General features: G+C 40.2%; 2 protein-coding genes across 2 annotated transcripts; both read right to left on the reverse strand.

The window, feature by feature from the left end:
• Positions 1–192: 192 nt before the first annotated feature.
• TAS2R5 (taste 2 receptor member 5) lies at positions 193–16,574 on the reverse strand. Its single transcript, XM_060157558.1, is given in 4 exon segments — positions 193–390; positions 392–1,143; positions 1,253–1,327; positions 16,532–16,574. Coding segments are annotated over 4 exon segments (1,068 nt in total).
• Positions 16,575–17,073: 499 nt separating this feature from the next.
• On the reverse strand, positions 17,074–18,235 carry TAS2R3 (taste 2 receptor member 3). The gene is given in 4 exon segments (XM_060157559.1): positions 17,074–17,621; positions 17,624–17,847; positions 18,058–18,154; positions 18,157–18,235. Coding segments are annotated over 4 exon segments (948 nt in total).
• Positions 18,236–23,947: the final 5,712 nt, after the last annotated feature.

Below are 23,947 nucleotides of genomic sequence, written 5' to 3' on the forward strand. Positions count from 1 at the left end.
AGCACAGGGAACTCTGCTCAATACTCTGTGATAATCTAAATGGGAAAAGAATTTGAAAAAGATACATGTCTATGTATAACTGAATCACTCTGCTGTACACCTGAAACTAACACAACATTGTTAATCAACTATACTCTAATATAAAATAAAAAATTTTTTTAAAAAGAAGGAAAAATTTTAAATATGTAAAAGTCAGCCCCCTTTTGGAGAGCTATCAAAAAAGTGTCTCAAAACAGTCTCCTTACCACTCCTTTCTCTCCAAGTGTACACTGTCTTCCACAGGATTCTCTGACAAGTCTGCTTCATCCTGGGATTCCCCATGATCAATATGACAGAATGAAGAGAAGCGTAGGCAGCCATGAGTGTCTCAGAGATGAAGAGAGCGGTTAAGATCAGCAGGAAAAGGCCTGGAGGTGATGGAGAAGGGGCTGGCCAGGATGTAAACTATGTAAAGTATAAGGAAACAGCCCACGGACTTCAGGACAGTGATGTGAGCCTTGGCCTAAGCATCTCTCCTGCCGACTGTATGGACATTCATCTTCCTGCGGTGTCTACACAAAGAGACAATCTGCATCCCAGAGGAAATAAGCAACACCATGAAGGGCATTATACTTCCTGTATTGAGCCATAATATATACAGACAGTGCCAGTTTGAAGGGGGGTATAAAATGCTGCTGTTTCCTTGGGAAAGATTGGAGAACTCTAAGCTACCCTGGACTATAAGTAACAAACTGATCATGAAGTACACCAGAAGGCAACAGTGACTCAGACAACAGGCCCTCTGCTTCAGCCACAAGTAGACAGGGTGTTCAAAGGTCATGATCTTCCTGCAGTAGAAGACACTGAGAAAAGTGGCAAACCACAGGCTGGTCTGGCTTACTAAGACCCAGAAGACATTGAGATAGCGAAGCCAATGGCTGCTCTGGAAAAGTGGAAACAGACTTAAGTCCACCATAATCAACCACTGCAGAAGAAATCAACAGACAGCCAGGCCCAGGACAATGAGGTTATATGAGGACCCCTTGAATTTTCTGAGCCGTTCTCCAAAACTCCAGACCACGAGGACTCCATTTCCAACCAGGCCAATGAGAAATTCAGCCACTGCTACCAGCATTAACAGTCCTAGGACAGCAGTCAGCACGGCTGGGGAAGTCCCTCACTGCCATCTCAGGAGGTGCTCTGCTTCAGTGCCGATGAATGCGTACGGCTCCTGGCTAAACTACAGACTCCCTGAAGAGGATACAACACTCACAGTAAATTTTCATATCACAAAATCTGGATTTGGTCTTACCCTTCTGTAACCTGTCCTCAAGCACAGACTGAACAGCTGTGACCAGGAACAGAGAGTTTAGAAGTTATAAACCCCTCTATATTTGCATCCACATGAATGAACCCTGAACAAACCCTGAGACTAGAGATTTGAAACGTATCAGAAACATCAACTCTCCTTCTCAAGGGTCATGGGCTAACATCTAGATACCAACACATAACACCAAAACAGTCTTAGGTTCTATACAGTGCCAGATGTGAGCTCATTCATATAAAAAAGAAAATTTATTTTCATAAAAAGAACTTTGAACATATAGGCGTGAAAGCCGAATAAAGTCAGAAATTAAAAATATATTTCATTATTCAAGAGAGAAGTAGGGGAAGTTTGAGGAAAGAAAACAATCAGAGAACCAAAACATATTTTAAGTGCCAAATAATAAAAAATATAGGAGGTCAGGTAAAGGAGCCATTACTGTTAATCAGGATCTTTGAGATCATCTGCCCTTTATGATCAATTATCCACACACACTTGACTTAACATATATGTCACATCAAGGTCTTAGAGGAAGGAGATGAGCTCAAAGAAGTGAAAAAAGACTAGCAGAGTAATCAAGAAATATAGGAAAAGTGCTTCATTTACTGTTCAGATTCCACCTTCCTTGGGACCAGCCAAATGCAAATGTGTTTATGGCAGGCTGAATTCTAAGATGGCGCCCAAGGTTCCCACCCTTTGGTGTACATACCCTGAATAATCCTTGAGCAGGGGTGGGACTGTGAATAACATGGAATGTCACTCCTGTGATTAGGTTATATTACATGGCAAAGATGAAGGGCTTTTGCAGATGTAGTTAAGGTCCCTAATCAGTCAAGTTTGAGTTAATCAAAAAGTAGACTATCCCGTGTTGGCCTGATTTAATCAGCTAATGTCTTGGAGGAGGAACTGGGCCCTCCTGCTGGCTTTAAAGAATCCAGCTGCCACGTTGTGAGAGAGTCACATGGTGAGAAACTGTGGGAAGCCTCTAGATGCTTAGATTGACCCCACCCCACCCCCGAATCCCACCACCTGACAGCCAGCAAGAAAACAGGACTTCGTCCTACAAATGCAAAGAACTGAATCCTGCCAACAACCAGTAAGCTTGGCAAGCTCCAGAAAGAACACAGCTCCAGAAGGAACACAGCCCCAGAAGGAACACAGCCCAGCCAACATCTTAACTGCAGCCTGTGAGACGCTGCACAGAGGACCCACTTAGGCTGTGCCAGGAGTCTTGATCCACAGAAACTGTGACATAATAAATAGATGTTGTTTTAAGCTGCTAAATTTGTCTTGCTTAACAAAAAATAGAAAACCAGTACAGTGTTCAAAACAGGCTAGAAATAACTATGAGGAAATGAGAAGAAAGTGGAATTAGATTGGAAAGAAGGAGAAAGGCCAGGCTTCTTAGGAAGGCAGCACGGGTGTAGTAAAAAGGTTCTGTGCCAGGTGCCCACGCTGCCTTGGGCACTCTATGAAGCTGCAATCAAGCCAGCACCCTCTCTGGGCCTCAGCTGTTCTACTAGTAATATAATAGCTTGTGGGACCGGATTTCTATTCATTAGGTAAGATGTGCAGAGCGCTTATCAGGTGCCAGGCAGTGGAGGAGGCACAGGAACACAGCAGGGAGCAGGCCCTGCTTCCAGGGTGCACACATTGTGCACCACCCCACCCAGCTGAGGGCCTGGAGCCTGAGAACTCTGCCTGCAGCTGTGGAGAGGCAGAGGGGAAAGCCATAACTGCCACTGGCCAGAAAACTTGGATGAGGCATGAACCTCTCCAAGAGCAAGGCTTCTACGGTGACTTTTGGATGGCAAACAAAACTGCCCTTCTCTCCCACCCTGCCGCACTTGAGGTCCTGGGCAGTGGAACTTCATGCAAAGCATGGCAGCCAACTGACGTGTATCCAGAAAGCCTGGTCTTGGCTCAAAGAAAAAAAAATCACTAGAAATATAAAGATGGTTTCTTGACAGGCTGCTTTACAAGTGGTGTTAAGAAAGGCTAAACCACGTAGAGAACTGAGATAATTAGTTAATTCTAATAAGAATAATGTTTGTCTAAAAAATATCTAGCAATTAACGCACAGGTTCATCTTTTTCTTAACACACATTATTTCAAAATTATACCTATTTTCTACTTCATCTCATCAGGGGATACACAGTCTCTACTGGCAAAGATAACTGGATTACCTGCAATAATTTAGAAAAATGTGATCCTTTCCATGCAAAACATGAGAACTCAGTTTTGACTTCTGGAGTTTATTAAAATAAGCACTTTGCATTGCTTAGAGAGCAATAGCTCTGGTTTCTATTCTATTTTGCATGTTACTCTCTCATTTTATTTCAAAATTAAAGAAGAAATGAGAAGAAGAATTGAGAACAAAAATTTAATTAACTTGACAATTTTACAGGAAGTTAATTTTACTGTTGGCAATTCTCTAGAGTAAGGGCTGACTAGATATTTCTCCCATGTCGTGGACACCTTCAACAGGTCTGATTCCTCGTGACCATTATGACAGAACAAAGGGACGGGTAGCCATCAGTGTCTCAGGGATGAGCCAGTGGTGGGCTCAGAGGGGGAAGAGCTGGAGATGATGGCAGAGAGGCTAGCCAAGGCATAGAAGCCACATGAAGGAGGAAGCAGCAGCTAAGGGACTTTGGTTTCAAAGACTAAGGTCTGCCACTTTCATCCAAAAAAATGCCTTCCCCCCACAAGTTGCCAGACCAAGTACAGCTCCATCTCCTATTCTACATCTGACATAGCTCAGGGACTCAAACGTTTTGTATTCCTGGACATAGACTTTTCCAATGCCGCCCCAAATTGTGCCTACATTGCCACTAGATGGCATCTAGAAGGCAACTCTTCTGTAGCAACTGCTAACCTGAGCAAATTAATTCTTCTCTTAATGTACAGCATGTGTCTAAAAATTCAGAAATTGAGAAAATTAAGCATGTTATTAATTGGCACGTGTAATAGGAACAAAAGCTATAAATGTACACATATTCATCGTCTTTCCAGCTTCTTCCCCACCACTTTATGAAGAGGTGGAGTTCTCGCTCACTGGGTCAGCACCACCTCTTGGGTACTGGATTCAGGTATTTGCAGGGAGGATGAAGTGCCAAACTCCACCCTCCATGGCCTGCATGCAGCAAGGATCACGATAAGAGTATAAGCAGCAGCAGCATTGCTGGGGTAGAAAAAGTAAATGGTAGTGAGGGGACTTGGCAGATAAGAAAGCAGGAGCTATTTTCTCTGCTTCCGTAAGTATGAAAATTTGGGACGAGAAATAAGAAGACAAGATTTGGGACACCCTCTAGGAAGCATGGCTTAATGCCCCTTCCCTTGAGAATAAGCTGGACTTAGTATAAAACTCTTAGAGGAAAACATAGGCAGAACACTCTATGACATAAATCACAGCAAGATCCCTTTTGCCCCACCTCCTAGAGAAATGAAAATAAAAATAAACAAATGGGACCTAATGAAACTTAAAAGCTTTTGCACAGCAAAGGGAACCATAAACAAGACCAAAAGACAACCCTCAGAATGGGAGAAAATATTTGCAAATGAAGCAACTGACAAAGGATTAATCTCCACAATTTACAAGCAGCTCATGCAGCTCAATATCAAAAAAACAAACAACGCAATCCAAAAATGGGCAGAAGACCTAAATAGACATTTCTCCAAAGAAGATATACAGATTGTCAACAAACATATGAAAGAATGCTCAACATCATTAATCATTAGAGAAATGCAAATCAAAACTACAATGAGATATCATCTCACACCGGTCAGAATGGCCATCATCAAAAAATCTAGAAACAATAAATGCTGGAGAGGGTGTGGAGAAAAAGGAACACTCTTGCACTGCTGGTGGGAATGTAAATTGATACAGCCACTATGGAGAACAGTATGGAGGTTCCTTAAAAAACTACAAATAGAACTACCATATGACCTAGCAATCCCACTACTGGGCATATACCCTGAGAAAAACCATAATTCAAAAAGAGTCATGTACCAAAATGTTCATTGCAGCTCCATTTACAATAGCCAGGAGATGGAAGCAACCTAAGTGTCCATCATCAGATGAATGGATAAAGAAGATGTGGCACATATATACAAGGGAATATTACTCAGCTATAAAAAGAAATGAAATTGAGTTATTTGTAGTGAGGTGGATGGACCTAGAGTCTATCATACAGAGTGAAGTAAGTTATGAAGAACATAGGGGTAAGATGGGAAAAAAGACACAGACCTACTAGAGAATGGACTTGAGGATATGGGGAGGGGGAAGGGTAAGCTGTGACAAAGTGAGAGAGTGGCATGGACATATATACACTACCAAACATAAAACAGCTAGCTAGTGGGAAGCAGCCACATAGCACAGGGAGATCAGCTCGGTGCTTTCTGACCACCTAGAGGGGTGGGATAGGGAGGGTGGTAGGGAGGGAGATGCAAGAGGGAAGAGATATGGGAACATATGTATATGTATAACTGATTCACTTTGTTATAAAGCAGAAACTAATACACCATAGTAAAGCAATTATACTCCAATAAAGATGTAAAAAAAAAAAACTAAAAATAGAACTACCATACGATGCAGCAATCCCACTACTGGGCATATACCCTGAGAAAACCATAATTCAAAAAGAGTCATGTACCACAATGTTCATTGCAACTCTATTTACAATAGCCAGGACATAGAAGCAACCTACGTGTCCATCGACAGATGAATGGATAAAGAAGATGTGGCACATATATACAATGGAATATTACTCAGCCATAAAAAGAAACGAAATTGAGTTATTTGTAGTGAGGTGGATGGACCTAGAGTCTGTCATACAGTGTGAAGTAAGTCAGAAAGAGAAAAACAAATACTGTATGCTAACACATATATATGGAATCTAAAAAAAAGGTCATGAAGAACCTAGGGGCAAGACAGAAATAAAGATGCAGACCTACTAGAGAATGGACTTGAGGACACGGGGAGGGGGAAGGGGAAGCTGGGACAAAGTGAGAGAGTGGCATGGACATATATACACTACCAAACATAAAATAGATAGTGGGAAGCAGCCGCATAGCACAGGGAGATCAGCTCGGTGCTTTGTGACCACCTAGAGGGGTGGGATAGGGAGGGTGGGAGGGAGACGCAAGAGGGAGGAGATATGGGGATATATGTATATGTATAGCTGATTCACTTTGTTATAAAGCAGAAACTAACACACCATTGTAAAGCAATTATACTCCAATAAAGATGTTAAAAAAAAATACCTGAGACAAATAACAATGAAAATACAACCATATAAAATCTATGGGATGCAGCAACAGCAGTCCTAAGAGGGAAGTTCACAGCAATACAGGCCTTTCTCAAAAAACAAGAAAAAAATCTCAAATAACCTAAACTACCACCTAAAAGAATTAGAAAAAGAAGAACAGACAAAACCTAAAGTCAGCAGAAGGAATAATAATAAAGATCAGAGAGGAAATAAATAAAATACAGATTTTAAAAAATAGGAAAAGAAACAATTAAACCAAGAGCTTATTTTTTGAAAGGATAAGCAAAATTGAGAAAGCTCTGGGCAGGCTTTCCAAGAAGAAAAGACAGTGGACTCAAACAAAATAAGAAATGAAAGAGGAAGAATAACTGACACTGCAGAAATACAAAAAAACCGTAAGAGAATACTATGAACAATTAATTATATGCCAACAAATTGGACAACCTAGAAGAAATGGACAAGCTTCTAGAAACACAGAGCCCACCAAAACTGAATTAAGAAGAAATAGATAATTTGAACAGACTGATCACTAGAAGTGAAATAGAAATCTGTAATAAAAAAAAAAAAATCTCCCAGCAAACAAAAGTCCAAGACCAGATGGCTTCACTGCGGAATTCTAAAAAACTTACAAAGAAGAACTTATGCCAATCCTTCTCAAACTCTTCCAAAAGACTGAAGAGGAGGGAACAGTCCCAAAGTCATTCTATGAAGCCACCATCACCCTGATACCAAAACCAGACAAAGACACTGCCATAAAAGAAAATTACACGTTAATATCTTTGATGAATATAGATGAAAAAGTTCTCAACAAAATATTAGCAAACCGAACCCAACACCACATAAAAACATGATGAAGTTGGATTCATCCCAGGGTCACAAGGATGGTTCAACATACACAAATCAATTATTGTGATATACCACATCAACAAAAGAAAAGACAAAAACCACATGACCATCTCAATAGACACAGAAAAAGCATTTGATAAAATTCAACATCCATTCATGATAAAAACGCTTACCAAAGTGGTATTTGCTATTTATAGCAAATACATAACCAACATAATACTCAAAGGTGAAAAGCTGAAAGCCTTCCCACTAAAATCTGGAAAAGAAAAGGATGCCTAGTCTCACCACTTCTGTTCAACATAGTACTGGAAGTCCTAGCCACAGTAATCAGACAAGAAAAAGAAATAAATGGTACCCAAATTGGAAGGGAAGAGGTAAAATTGTCATTATATGTAGATGACATGATACTACATATAGAAAACCCTAAGGACTCCACACAAAAACTATTAGAATTGATAAACAAATTCAGCAAGAGAGCAGGATACAAGATTAATATACAGAAATTGGTTGCATTTCTTTACACCAATAATGAAATATCAGAAAGGGAAAGTAAAAAAAAAATCCCTTTTAAAATCACATTAAAAAAATACTTAGGAATAAACCTGACCAAGGAGATGAAAGACATACGCTGAGAACTATAAAACACTGATAAAGGAAACTGAAGGTGATTCAAAGAAATGGAAAGATATCCCAGGCTCTTGGATTGGAAGAATTAATATTGCTTAAGTGGCCATACTACCCAAAGCAATCTACAGATTTAATGCAATCACTATCAAATTACCCAAGACATTTTTCATAGAACTAGAACAAATAATACTAAAATTTATACGGAAACACAAAACACCCAGAATTGCCAAAGCAATCCTGAGAAAAAAGAACAAAGCTGGAGGCATAACCCTCCCAAACTTTAGACAATATTACAAAGCTATGGTAATCAAACCATCATGGTACTGGCACAAAAACAGACATATGGATCAATGGAACAGAACAGAGAGTCCAGAAATAAACCCACACACCTATGGTCAATAAGCTTCGACAAAGGAGGCAAGAATATATACAATGGAGAAGAGACAGTCTCTTCAGTAAGTGGTGTTGGGAAAGCTGGACAGCTGCATGTAAATCAATGAAACACTCCCTCACACCATACACACACACACACACACACACACACACACACACACACACAAACTCAAAAGGGCTTAAAGACTTAAAAATAAGACGTGATGTCATAAAACTCCTAGAAGAGAACGTAGGCAAAACATTATCTGACATAAATTATAGCAATGTTTTCTTAGGTCAGTCTCCCAAATTAATAGAAATAAAAGCAAAAATAAACAAATGGAACTTTTCAAACATAAGCTTTTGCACAACAAAGGGAAACATAAACAAAATGAAAAGACCCTACAGACTGGGAGAAAATATTTGCAAACAATGCGACTGACAAAGGCTTAATTTCCAAAATATACAAACAGCTCATACAGTTCAATATCAAAAAAACAAACAACCCCATAAAAAAATGGGCAGAAGATCTAAATAGACATCTCTCTAAAGAAGACATACAGATGGCTAATAGGCACATGAGAAAATGCTCAAAATCGCCAATTATCAGAGGACTGCAAATCAAAACTACAATGAGCTATCACCTCACACCTGTCAGAAGAGACATCATCAAAAAGTCTACAAATAACAAATGCTAGATAGGGTGTGGAGAAAAGGGACCCCTTGTACACCGTTCGTGGGAATGTAAGTTGTGCTGCCACTATGAAAAAAGTCTGGAGGTTCCTTAAACAACTAAAAATAGAGCTACCAGATGATCCAGCAATCTCACTCCTGGGCATATATCTGGAGAAAACTCTAATTCAAAAAGATACATGTACCCCAATGTTCATAGCAGCACTATTTACAATAGCCAAGACATGGAAGCAACCTAAACATCCATCAACAGATAAATGGATAAAGAAGACGTGGTGTATACATATACAATGGAATAATACTCAGCCATAAAAAAAAGAATGAAATAATGCCCTTTGCAGCAACATGGATGAAACTAGAGATTATCATACTAAGTGAAATGTCAGACAGAGAAAGATAAATATCATATGATATCACTTACATGTGAAATCTAAAAACCGATACAAATGAACTTACAAAACAGAAACAGACTCACAGACATAGGAAACAAACTTATGGTTACCAAAGGGGAAAGGTAGGGGAGGGATAAATTAGGAGTTTGGGATTATCAGATATACACTACTATGTATAAAATAAACAACAAGGACCTACTGTATAGCACAGGGAACTATATTCAATATCTTGCAATAAACTATAATGGAAAAAAACCTGAAAAAGAATATATATACACCCACATATGTATGCTGACATATGGATATATATATGTATGTATCTGAATCACTTTCCTATACACCAGTAACTAACATAACATTGTAAATCAACTATACCTCAATTAAAAGAAAAAGTGTTAAATGTTCCAAAAAAGAGGGGGAAACCCAGTGTTGGGCAGTAACAGACCCAATTCAGAGGTTGATATACCAAGCTGTTGGGTTCTCGGTAGCAGGAGGTACTATAATTAAGATGTGATCATGTTGGCTAGCGAGAACGAGTAAGCTGGCTCCATCTGAAGTTACTTCTAAAAGGGTCACTATGGAAAAAGTGTTAACAAAATCCTTTCTCCCCCTGCATGAGAATTCGACCTTCAGTTAAATATAAATATCTTACGGAGACCTCCTGCTTCCTTGAGTGTGATGGATGACTCTTAGGTGTGTATCCTTTGGCTCAACCCTGAGAGCTATGTCTATGAAATTATTACAAGAGAAATTGGATCCTTTGGGACATGAGGCTTCTATTTTAGGGAAGCTTCCACCCTTACCCAAATGTGGATCTCTTCTCCTTGCACCTGAACTGTATAACTGGCAGCAAGGGCTCTGCAAAAGAAGAAGGTCTGACACTTCCCTGCTAGTGAACTGGATCCTTGAACTATACCCATCTGAGTACACTGCTGCCAGAGTGGCCTAAGACAGTCTTGTAAGTCTGACTACTTACTGGAAGCCAAGAAGGCTCACTTGTGGGCGTGCTGCACCTGTGAGTCCAAACTCCACTACCTGGCAGATCTGTAGGGAAAGTTTTAGGGCAAACAGTCAAAGCAAAAGGGTGACTTAGTTTATTTGATGAAGGTTTTAAATAATGAGATCAGTCACGGATCGATAGGAATTACAAACTTTGAATTGTTTTCAAAAGAGTACCACTATTGCTTAGGAGGAAGAAAGAAGAAAACTTTTATTTCTTGGACTTTTTTGAGTGCTTATTATGTTCCCAGCAGTGTACCAGGCATCACAAATCTCAGCTAATCTTCAAAACATTTCTAGGAGGGAGATCTGGTTATTTCTACATACAGGTGAGGAAAACTAAGATCAAAGAGAATAAGTGACTGCCAAGCGTCACAAAAAATCAGTGGTTAAGTTGGAACGTCTTTCTGAGACTGAGCTCTTTCCAGTACACTAGGCCGCCCCTCATTGGTTCATTCATTCATTCAATTGTTATTATCAGCCAGTCCCTTATACGTTAGGTGCTGGGGAAACAAAGAAGAATCACCCACAGCACAACCTGCCTTCAAAGAACACACAGAATAGTGGGAGAGACAAATAGACTATTAGATCAGTGTATTAGGTGCTATAATAAGGAAAAACAAAGGGTACAGTGGGAGTGTTCAGGAAGGGCATTTAACACAACCTTGGACATTCACAAAAGCCTTCATTAAGGAGACATATAAATTAACTCTTGAGGATGCAAAGGGGTTATCCAAGCAAAAGGCTACAGTGGGAGGGAGAAGGATATTAGAACAGGGGGAGAACTCTACCTGAAGACTCAGAGGTGACAAAGAGTGTGGTAAATTCAGAAAACAGAAGAATGGGGGGATGCAAGGAGAGGAAGAAGTGGTAACAGATAAAACTGGAAAGATAAATAAGAGACAGATCATGAAGTATCTACGCCATAGGTACAGATTTTGGACATAAATAATCATTACAGAAATTTGATCTAACATTTTAGGAAAACACACAGAATAAGTCCTTAACTTTATCTGAGAAAGCCAGAGAAAGTTTCCTGGAGGAGACAGGACTTTAAGGATAAGAGGATTTAACAAAGCTGGTAAGTGAGAAAGGGAATTCTAGGCAAAGAAAGCAGCTTATGCAAGAGAGTAGCAGCTAGAAGAGTATGGATATTTGGGAACTAAAGTAGTTCAAGGTTCTTTTGAAAAAGTAAGGAATTGGAAGATGAAACCAGATAGGAAAATAGTGGCCAAGTGATGAATGGCTTCTCATTCCAAGCTAAGGCATTTGGACTTTATCCAAAGCAATGGAGAGTCACTGCAGGATTTTAAGAGAGGAGCGCCATGATTGTATGTTCACTGTATGAAGCCCACATCCCAGTAATGTGGAAATGCTTTGCTGGAAGGGGATGTAAATTGAAACAGGAAACTAGTTAGAATCCTGCTGCAGTCACTCTGATGGGTTGAAAAGAGCAGAAAAAGAGACTGGGGGGCATTTGAGAGAAAAATTTTTAGAGTACAACCAAAGGGATCTAGTGACCAAATGAATATCAAAGCTGAAGAAGAAGGAAGAATCTGGGATGATTTCCAAAATTCTAGTGCACTTGAGAAAACATAACACTTAACATATCTTTTTAAAAGACAAGAAGCATAGGCTGAAATAGGATTAGGCATTCAAGAGATTTTAGGTGGCAGGGAGCAAAGGAAGGTGAATAGAGTATTCAGACAGCAATGTAGGTCTGACACCTATAAAAAGGGAGGGAGAAGGAAGAAGAACTGGATAGGAAGAGCCCTAGACTGCAACACAGTTCCAAAAAAGGTTCACCCAAGCTGATGGAGAGTCCTTGGGCCAAAACTGCCTGTTGGAAGAGTCTCATGTCTCAGTAGAACAGACCTACCTTAGTACTCCACAGCCTCCATCACTGGCTGACAGCAACCTGCAGGAAGTGTGGATCTCAGCAAAAGATCACCTGTGCCAGAACCCTCTGGTGGTAAGAGGATTGCTTTATCATATCTGAGGCATCTGTTTCAATCATGTAGACATGGAATACTCATTTCTGTGTCTTTATTACCCACTAGATGCAACGTTGTTGAGAATAAGAACTGATCTAGTACAGTGTTTGGTGCAGAGAGCGTGTTAAATAAATGTCTGTGGTATGAATGAACGAAGTAGATCAGGATAATCCAGAATCAAAACGGAGTAAGGAATTTATTTATTCCTGAAATATCACAGCAGCGTCTGACAGGTAGCCAGAACCCCTCCCTTTCTCAAAGAGATCTGCCAGCTGAGCAGTAAGGTACAAACCTGAGCAACCAAGAAAGCTTCAGCAATCATCCCTCTCTGTGGCTGTGAGTGCCCTATTTGGCAACAGACAGATACCCAGGCTAGACGGAACATGTCAAGAAAGTCTACTCATGAACATCTGATAATATATTTTTCAGGGTTAACCTGGAAATATCTCTCTGGTCATTGGGCGAGCTCCACCAAGTTACAAGGACAATTTAATTATAGTGTGGGCAACAAAATTCACTCACTCTGCAAACTAAGATATGTCGAGAAAAAATAATGTTCCTAATTTTGTCTAAAAGTATTAGAGTTTTTCTCCTGAGTCTCCACCTGTGGTTGAGGGAAGAGTTTAATCCAATGAGATAATGCAAAGAATAGCTTCAGAAAAATGTTCATCTTCTACAGATTTAAAAATAAAAACCTCTGAGACATCCTCCCCATGCCATGCTTCTCTCCTGCCAGCATTCAAGGCTGAGTCTGTGCCTGCGCTTTGCTCCTACTGACTGCAAACGGGGAGCTTTCAGCCAGTCCTCAAAGAGGAGGAAAACCAGGACTCTCACCTACCCTACCTGCAATCCCTTTTCTTTCTCCCTCTTCTCCTTTCCACCATCCCCTGGGGGCTGAAAATAGGTTTTCCCTTATATCATGTCCCCTTATACCACCAGCAACAATAAACTTCATGGATTCAGTGTCATAAGAGTAGGACTCCAAGAGGTACATACTTCCAGCTCAACCCTTGACAGGTTACTAATAGCTAATATTTGTTATGCATTTACTATGCTTTAGTTGCTAAAACACTTTCTATACATTTAATCCTCACACCAATCCCATGAAGGATGCCTATTTTATAGCAAAGGAAACTGTGAAGTCCAAGGAGGTTTAGTAACTTGCCAAAGATCATGCATCTAACAAGTGGTGGGGTCAGGATTTGAACCCAAATGTGTGATTCCAGAACTAACATTCTTAGCTACTACATTATACATTTTTCTAGTCCAGCAAAATGTAGAAATACCAGAAAATAATACACAAGCAGCAGCAGCACTTGGAGTTTATAAGGTCACTTTTGCTTTCTTAAAACAGAACTTCTCACAGATTATGAACAAATAACATTGACCTTCCTTTCCACTTATCCCAAATCAAGAAAATCACAAACACAACTTGCAGATCCTCTAGATAGCCCTGTTCGTCAACAGCTGGGAAATATCAGGGATATTGTATTGGTATAAGGTAAAGAGCATTGGTAAGCTCTGAAACTGTTTAAGAAATGCTGGAATGTAATTTGGGGGGGGGTTGGTTTTGTTTGTTTGTTTTCCATTCATAATCCTCCTGGGACCAAACTATGGTTCAATCTCATTAACTGTGAGGAGCTATGAACTTGGCCTAAGAGGTCAGAGAGTATCAAAAACGAGTAGTTCCACGAGACATGGAACATAGGGGGCCCTGGTGGAAACTTGGAAGGTTTCAGGAGGTACTGTCATAAGTTGCTGTTGATTCCTGTGCTAAAGCCCCACGCAATACACCGAAGAACAGATGCACTTGGCACAGACACGGCTTAGGAACAAGCTCCAGCATGTAACTGGACTCCAAATGCGGGGACAATTCTCATTCCCATACTTTGACCCTGGTCACAGTGTGGGAACCAAGCCATGCTCTGGTCCTTTGTGCATGAAACAACTAGATTTAAGAGTCTTAAGGGATTTAGCAACTGAAGTTAATTTATTGAAAGCAAAACAAACAAACAAAATGGCCGCTTCCAGGGTTTCTCAGAAATGGGAGTGAGGCATTAGGTAGTTCTTCCCCATGGCCTGGGACTTGGTGAGGAGCTGGCAAATTAAGTATTTTCCCTGATAGATTCAGAAGACCATATCCTCCACAAAACAGCTACACTTCCCTTCAGTGTGCCTCCAGCAGCAAGACTCCTTTCCTCGGCAACCCACCCACTACTCAGACCCATATCCCCACTCCCACCCCAGACCTGGATTAAGGGAAGTCCACATATTGATGAAGTTGCATAACAAAGTCTGAGCTTTTCCATGTGTCACCTCCAAATTTCTCTGAAAGCAGAAACAGGAGAGGGGTTGGGAATGCCACACCTAGGAATCTGATTTCATTTACTTCCAGGGAAGGAAACTCTGCACTCAGCCAATTGGACTACCACAACAGGCTCCCTTATCAGGAAATTCTACATTTTCCATCCATATTCCAGGCTCCAGTGGAATGAACAGTAGTGGTAACTTGAGCAAGTTTACTGCACCACATCTGAATCTGCTAGATCAGGGTAGGATTTAATGGAGCCTCAGGAGAAATTCCTCAGTCAGAGGAGGAGTCCTTCAGAAGTTAGCCAAAGGCACCAGGAAACAAACAACAACCAAGCCAAAATCTCTAGTAAAATGTTATGTTCAATTAAAAGAGAAGAAAATCCCCACACCCAAAGCAGAAGGCAGAATCAGGAACTCAGGTAAGGGTTAAAGAACCAGAAAGTCAGGGCTAGGTAGAGAAGCTGTCAAAGTGACAGGAAGTAGGAACGAGTGTTCAGAGTGGGTGAGGATGAATCCCAGAGCAGGCTTTAGGGTGAACAAAGCAGACACCAACTGAGACAGCATGGTTATTCCACCGTTAAACTTCCCTGTGCTGAAAAGAAGCAGATATTTTTATTAATTACAGAAGTACTCGTTTCAGAATCCTTCTTTTTTAGTGAATTATGAATGAATATTAAATCATTCTTATAAGTTTCAACAGATACCTTTTTGAAAGAGAATTTTAAGTTATGTCAGGATCAGGAATTCTCCTAGCAGCCCCGAGAGGTATGTATCAATTTGAAAGCAAACAATACAGACCAAAAGACATTTTGAAAATGTCTATAATTTTGAAAATGAATATATAAATCAGAACAACCCGAGAATTCATTTTTGGTTACATATGACAAAATGCCAAGTAATGTGGTAATCTTTCATGCTATGTCAGAATGTAACCCCTTCATAAAATAACAACAATAGTAATAATAGCAGTATTTATTGATTATTTACTCCATGTGGGACTCTAAGCAGTTTTCATGTGTTAACTCACTCATTCCTTTCAACAACCTATCAAGAAAATACTGTTACCATTCCCATTTTACAAATGAGGAAAGTGAAATAGAGAGAGGTTAAGAAACTTCCCCAAGGTCACCCAGTTTGTAAGGGCAGGGTCAGGATTTGAACACAGGCCGTCTGGTACACATTCTTAGCCCCAAAACTTTATACCTGAGAGCCCCATTAGTGATAGAAATCCAGATTCAGAATTGCCATGTGTCCTAAATATGTTTACAAGTTTGAGATCTCAAGCAACAATATTCTCATTGACTTGTCAGCACTGTTCAGTGACAGGAAGGAAATCAATACCTACATAATTTTATTAAAATAAAAGTGATTATACTTATAAAAACTGCTTATATTTTTTTTTTATAAAACTCTGAAATTTTAAAAGCAGATATGCATCTTGGTTAATTAAACAACCAAAAAACTGTTGGGATTTTTGCCCAGTCTAAAAACTTAAAAATGACTTGAAAATCTACTTTAGCAAAATGATAAAGGAATGCAAAGGACGACTGAAATTGAAGTAAAATGACTTAACCACCAGACTGGATTAGAACCTAGTATCCAAGGGTCTTGATTTTCATTCCACTGCTTGTCATTACACAGTGGATTTGTGGAAACTGGTCTCTTGTGGGAATTGCTGTTACCACACAATTCATGGTCTGTTACGCTAACAGCTTCACCTACTGCATGCTGACACAATACACTGAGCTGAAATGATGGCACACATTGTCTCATGAATCTCTAAAACCCCATGAGGTCAGTATCACAGTCCGCATTTTTAAAAGGGGGAAGAGAGGTAATTAAAGTAACTCACCTAAGGCCAAAAAGTCTTGGAAAATGGACAGAACCAGAATTCAAATCCAAGTCTGTGGGACTGCAATGCTTTTACTCTCTCCCCTGTAGATCACTACATTGCTATCAGTATAAACTTTAAGTTAAAGTTAATAATCAGCTCATTATGTTGAGCTGATAGTTATTAAAATACAACTCCATGTCTATACAGTGAGTGTTTTACCACACTGACACTTTCCAAAGACTATTTCACCCTCTCCAAAACAACCATACAAGGAGAGGCCATGAGAAGTGTCCCAAGTGGGACAGAATGAAGCAGTAGTGTCTCTCCTACTGATGTGACAGAAGTGGTGCCAAGGGAGGGTAAGGAAGAGCCCTGTAATCCTGAGCCAGGTCTAAGGACTCCTAGGCTCCCTCCTGTGCCCGCAGATGCTCTATGGAAAAACGGGTTCCTTGGATCCAGGCTTCAGATGACCAGGCTCACACCAAAGCGTCTCCATGAACATCTGCTTCAGCTTATTATTTCCCAAAATGAGAATATATGAGCGGCCAGCAGGATATAACATTGTTAATTACTTCTCCAGTCATCATAATCACCTCAGTTGCTGGTAGAAATAACTGGATGTCAAAATTGAAAAGAAAAGAAAGTAAAGTAGGAAGAGAAAGAGGAAGGAAAGGATGATTTTGATGGCCCTCTTTTGGGCCTCAGTACTTGGATATCTGGAGCCAGTAAAGTTTTGCTGCATCTGCCGCATATGCCTCCCCAGGGAGAGGATGAGCAGAAAGTAGGAAGCTAGAGATACAATTAAGGGAGGGAGGTCCCACAGAGTCCCAAGAAAATGGATCAGCTTATATTCATTTCTTTTCTTTCTAAAGGGTTCAGTCACATTCCCTGTTCCATCAATTCCACTGAGAACAGACTAGATCTTAAATTCATGGATCAGAGAGACGGCACTGCTACATGATAAGAGCAGGGTACCAACAGCATCCATACAACCAACCTGGAAACTCTCCACTTGAGCCAGAGGAACGTAGGATGGGAGAAACTGGCGACTTTCAGGCATTAGAAGACACTGAGACAGGTGGCAAGCCAAATGCTCAGATGGTTTGTAAATGTCCAGAAAATATCACTAGTCTGCATGATTGCAAATTATTCATCGTGGAGTTTGGAAGAGAACACCATCAATCAAGAGAATCCACAGCAGAGGGCTTCCCTGGTGGCGCAGTGGTTGAGAGTCCACCTGCCGATGCAGGGGACACGGGTTCGTGCCGCAGTCCGGGAAGATCCCACATGCCGCGGAGCGGCTGGGCCCGTGAGCCATGGCCGCTGAGCCTGTGCGTCCGGAGCCTGTGCTCCGCAACGGGAGAGGCCACAACAGTGAGAGGCCCGCGTACCGCAAAAGAAAAAAAAGAGAATCCACAGCAGAACAATCCTGGAGATACCCCGGTTAGTGATGATGAAGTCAGACAAAGAGGTTCTCTTGTTCTTGAACCAGCTGCTACCATTGACCAACCCATGAAACTATTCCCCGGCATTCCCAGAATGAACTGAGTGGCAGTCAGAAGCAGAAACCCGCACTCGGTGAGTCCCAGCATGTCAGCTATTAGGCAGACCTGATCTTCCTTCTTTCTGTGGATGAACACTCTCTTGCTAACTTGAAATCTGTTAATCACCTCTACCTGCTGCTTCTCTGTACCTGTCTCTTGTCTCTGCCCAATTTAGTCTGTTGTGGAGCACAATTTAGCAAACCCTCTCTGCTCTCTCAGGTCCTCTTCAGAGACAACATGGACTGTCATATTCCATCTATGATCTAAACTCAGAAGCTCTTTGCCAAAATGCAAATAGAGTAGTGTCCAGTGTCACAAAGAGAAAGAAGAGATCTGAGTCACAAAGAAGATGCAGGATTTGGACTCAGTTTCAAAGGCAGAAGGGTTCTGAGCCACCCAGAATGGAAAGGTGTGTCACCAGAAGGGTCGCACAGAATCACTCAGAAGAGTGAGAAGTCTTACTCTTCAGGAGGGAGGACTCAGGGACATATACAAAAGGGCGAAATATCAGAATTCCACTATAAGGCACTATTACAGTCACCCTGGAGGGAGGTTTACATTCATAAAATAGAAAAGGTTCAGTGTCAATGGTCCTGGATTAGAATTAAAAAGTGTGCCTCTTAGAGTATGCCTTACATGAAGGGGCTACAAGCTCTTCCCTAGTGAGCCATAGCATCGGAAATTCTTAACTACCTGAATATTTAGTGATAACAATAATGAAGTATCATATGAGCTACTCAAAGTATGGATTTTTTCAGAGGGACGACCACTGTATTAATATGTCAGTAATAGTTCAGGCTGACAGAAAACACACACAGACACTCCGTCAACCAAAACACTGCCTTACAGATTTTGACTATAACCAATAGTAATACTTTTTATATTGTCTTACATATATATAAAACATATATATGTATGTATATATATATACATGTTACAATCTAAATATTGGATTGGCCAAAAAGTTCGTTCAGGTTTTTCATAAGATGTCATGAAAAACCCAAACAAAATTTTTGGCCAACCCAATATATGTATATAATACTGGGACACAAAGGTTTCACAAAACCATACTTCCCTTTCTACATGTGTGGCATTCTGATATTTTCTATCCTATTCTATTTCTTTCAATGCTGCTTGTATATCACAAACTTGATTTTACAACCTACCAACGAGTTGTTACAACTACTGTTTGAAAACACTGATCTGAAGGGTAAAGAAAGAAATCCATGCCATCAAGATACAAAACAGAGAGTTCAGCAACACTATCTAGTAACAGACTGAGGGATACTGCCAAGGAGCCACTCACCTGAGCTAGTAAACCTCATCAGTCTTGGCATTATGTGGTGTACGCTACAGTTACAGAGCATCGTAGAGACGCTCAGGCATAAACACAGTCCTCCTTAATCACCCTCAGCTTTCTCAGGCTAACTTGACAACCTGGTCCAAATGCTTCCTTAACTCTATGCTACAGAATTAGAATAAGGCCAGTTCCCAGCTGTCCCTGGGAGTCTTGCAACAGAACCTTAGACCAGTTGTAGGGCTGATCCTGCAACCTACCGCCGACCCTGTTCAGTTTTTTTCTCAGGGCCTCAGATCTATAGATTCAGATTTTTGTCATTATAACACCTTTTACCTCCCCTCATAAGAAGAAATACACTAATAAGATTCCTCTACCCATGTATTAGAATTATCCATGAATAAAAAGTTTAGAATATACAACATATTAGAATGCATTTCACTTACCATTTCAGTTCAATCATACTTTTTTACTACCCCCATTATTTTTACCCCTTCCAAAATTAGAACTTGTACCTTTCTTAAGTTGCTATTGAGCAATTTAGGGTTAACTGTCATTTTTCTTTCTCATGTTTTCATTCTCTCCCAGGACAGTGTGTTTCCATGTACACCACATTAGCTGGTGACCAGAGTTCAATTTCCCAAATGACTTTTGTTGAATATCATCATTATCACTGCTATTATTCCATCAGGTACCAGTGATATGAATTATGAGCCCATAGTTATGACCATTCTCATGTCTTAACATAAATACTAAAACCATCATACTATAACTAATACCATAGCATTAGTAATGGCTGATTCCAAAATGTATGTTGGCCATGGTCAACCAAATAACCACATATACGCCAAGTCCAACTCTATTAAGCCTGCAGTTTGTTGGAGGGATCAATACTAGAGCTGTGATATTGTGGCATCCCAGGCTGCAGACATCTAGAAAAACTACTTAGAGACCATGAACCTGCTTTCCTTCATTCTTTTTTTTTTTAACATCTTTATTGGAGTATAATTGCTTTACAATGGTGTGTTAGTTTCTGCTTTATAACAAAGTGAATCAGCTATACATATACATATATCCCCATATCTCCTCCCTCTTGCGTCTCCCTCCCACCCTCCCTATCCCACCCCTCTAGGTGGTCACAAAGCACCGAGCTGACCGCCCTGTGCTATGCGGCTGCTTCCCACTAGCTATCTATTTTATGTTTGGTAGTGTATATATGTCCATGAGTAAAAGACCAAAGTAAGTATATAAGTGAGGGCCTTGGCAGAAAATAATTTGCATAAACTGGGTAATTCTAGAAGAGTTTTAAAAAGGGATTGTTTACAAAATGACGGACAGAGTACAGGGATACCATAAACAGACAGTGCAGTACCTCAGGGCTAGGAAAAGTGGGGCACCATACCATGATACCACTGAGAGAGAGAGAGAGAGAGAGAGAGAGAGAGAGAGAGAGAGAGAGAGAGAGAGAGAGAGACCGAGACCTGTGAGGAGGGGACCGAGCTGAGAGAATACACTTCAAAACACAGATCAGCAGACTAACAAGGCATTCTGAGATCATCTTCCACTCCTTCATTATTCTTGACACTTTCTCCACAAGGACTTAGACATCATGGTCCAGGCCTTTGCATCATTCCCGCTTCTGATACTAATCTGCATGACAATTGTGTTGATACACGTCAGGAGTACACTTGGACTGACATCAAGACAAATCATAGATAATATCCATTTATACCAATCAAAGTTCAGTAATCTGAAGAACACAGATGGAAGTCAGTAGAGCTGAGTGTACACAGCAGAGAGATCAGCAATATATATAAAATGATAAGTAGTATGCAGCCTTCCAAGTCCCTTAAAGTCCTGACCTGGAGAATGCACAATGGCCAGTAATAAGTCTAAGTGAGCATCTTATCAGGATCCTAAAGGCCCACCCTCAAACTAAATATGCATAAATACATTCTGTATGTGGCTAACATGGACGATTTTCCATTTCCATTGCCTCCACCGTGGTCCAAGCTACCATGACCTCTCATATGAACTGCTCAATGGCCTCCTAACCCATTTCTCTACTTCTAATCTTTTCTCCCATAATACATTCTCCATACAGCCACAAGAATGATCCTGTTAAAGTGTAAATTAGATCATTCCACTCCACTACTTAGAACACTTCACTGGCTTCCCAGTGCAACTGCACAAAATATAAACTCCTCATAGTATACTGTATACTGAGAATCTCTTCTAAATTTCCTTCTGCATGCAACAGAATTCAAGATAAATTTTATAATATCACATGGTCTGCGTTACGGAACAGGTTTTACTGGAGTAAGAGAAAATTTCTATATCCACAACAGAAATGGAAGCATGGTTCCTCCTCACCCTCCTATGACTGCACAGAGGGACCTGGGCACTGTTAGGTTAGCAGTATACATCTGTATGCCAGTGGAGATACCTCATCCTCTCTATTGGCCTCACTTCTTGTAACAAAAGTGTGAAAGCAATTTTGTCAGTAGGAAAATAAACAGTCTGCCTAATGCCAGAAAATCTGGATTTGGGAAGCTAGCTATTACAGGAGCTGTCTAGGAAGGCCACCTGACCAACACCTGGGGACCTTAGATGTTCTAGTTCCCAGTGTTAGAAGGAGAAAGTCATCAATTCTGTGGGAATTGAGCTTATGTGAAACACGTAAGTGCTTCACAGAAGTGAAAGAAGTGAAAGAAAGATAAACAGGTTATCTTTTCCCAGATAACCTGTTGTCCAGGCAACCTAGATTGAACTCCTAGGGTTATTTTTGGATGACTTTCATCTTTGCAGTATAAATTTCCTATAAGAAGTGTTCAAATTTCCCAGTTTGTCCGGGACAATTATGGTTAGGTGCCTGTTGCTCCGAGTAATTTGTTAATAATGCACCCTTTTGGTGTTTTACTCACTGAATACCATCTGGCCCTAAGCTCAGTCCTTGGAACACAGTAGAACCTCAATAAATATATATGGAATAAATAAATTTTCCAGAAGTTTTATTTTTGCTCTTATCTCAAGTTTTTGATTCATTTTCTAATATCGTTGGATTTCAGGAAAAATAATGGAAAATAAATGAACTAGAAATTAAATCTTATTTCTGTACTGCCACTCATTCATCTAACATTTCTTGAGCATCTACTATGTGACAGGAAGTGTACCAGGTACAGGAAATCATGAACTAGAAAGCAAGAGAGACATACCTACAAAAAAATTACATAACGATGTGACCAATGCTTTAAGAGATAGATACAAAATATACATGTTTGCACAGAGAAGGGACCAAATTCTGCCTGGAATAGTCACAGGCTTGAAAGAGGAGATAACATTTGAGATATGTTTTTTAAAATAAATGGGAGTTCACCTGGCAGGCAAGGTAAAGAAATGGGAATTCTATGCACTACCGAAATAGATGATGATTTATCCACCAACATACCCACAGACTATCCAAGCAAGAAAATAATAAACATACATAATACTTAATTACAGGCTATGCACTGTTTTAAGGTAGCTAGAGTAAGTCACTTAATTTTCAATGCATGAGGTGAGTTCTATTATTGTCCCCATTTTTAAGGAGGAGGAAACTAAGGCTCAGAGATTCTCATAGAGCTAGTAATCAGTACAGCGAGGATTCTGACCCAGGCACTCTGGCTTCAGAATCCATTGCCTTAACTAAAGACCTCAAAGATCGCCTATCGATGACACCTCAATAAATACAAGAAAAAAATGGGGACTTGAGCAGTAATGTTATGGCAGAGACAAGATCTTAGATCCCCTCTCTTTTAGATCACACTGCATCATCTGCTCTGGTTCTTAATGGTCCCTATAAACTCTCAAACCATGGGCTGCACCTCAAACCAACAGGTGTTTTATTGAGAACCCTCTGGGTCCCATTCTCTTCCTTTAACATTACTCCTCATTTATCTATATAACACATTTTATCAATTAGGGATCTGCTACTATGGTAAAATGGAAAAAATCCCAGAAGATAGTAACCTAGGTTTCTTGCATCCTTCCCATAGAAATGCTTTAAGCTAATTATGTGACATTAGGCAAGTGTCTTGATCTTTCTGATCCTCAGGTTGGAAATAAATAAAGAGGAGGTACCAGACAGTCAATATGAATGAATGCTTTAAGGACCTGGGTTCTGGAATCAGGCCTAGATTTGAATCTGAGTGTCACTGCTCATTAGCTATGTGATCTTAGGCAAGCTAATCTTCCTAAACTTAAATTTGCTCATCTGTGAAATAGGCATAATAATAGTACCTATCACAGAATTGTTACAGTGATTAAGATAGTGACTATAAAAATGTAAAATGCAGGAGTGTTTTTTAAACGTTATCTATTAATAGGGTCACTGCCCTACACATTACCCATACTTAGGATATTTTTATGAAAACTGCTATTCTTTTAATGTAATATTTAATACATATAAAAATACATGTAACATA

Source organism: Lagenorhynchus albirostris, chromosome 8 (genome assembly GCF_949774975.1).
Source record: "Lagenorhynchus albirostris chromosome 8, mLagAlb1.1, whole genome shotgun sequence".
Lineage (NCBI taxonomy): Eukaryota > Metazoa > Chordata > Mammalia > Artiodactyla > Delphinidae > Lagenorhynchus > Lagenorhynchus albirostris.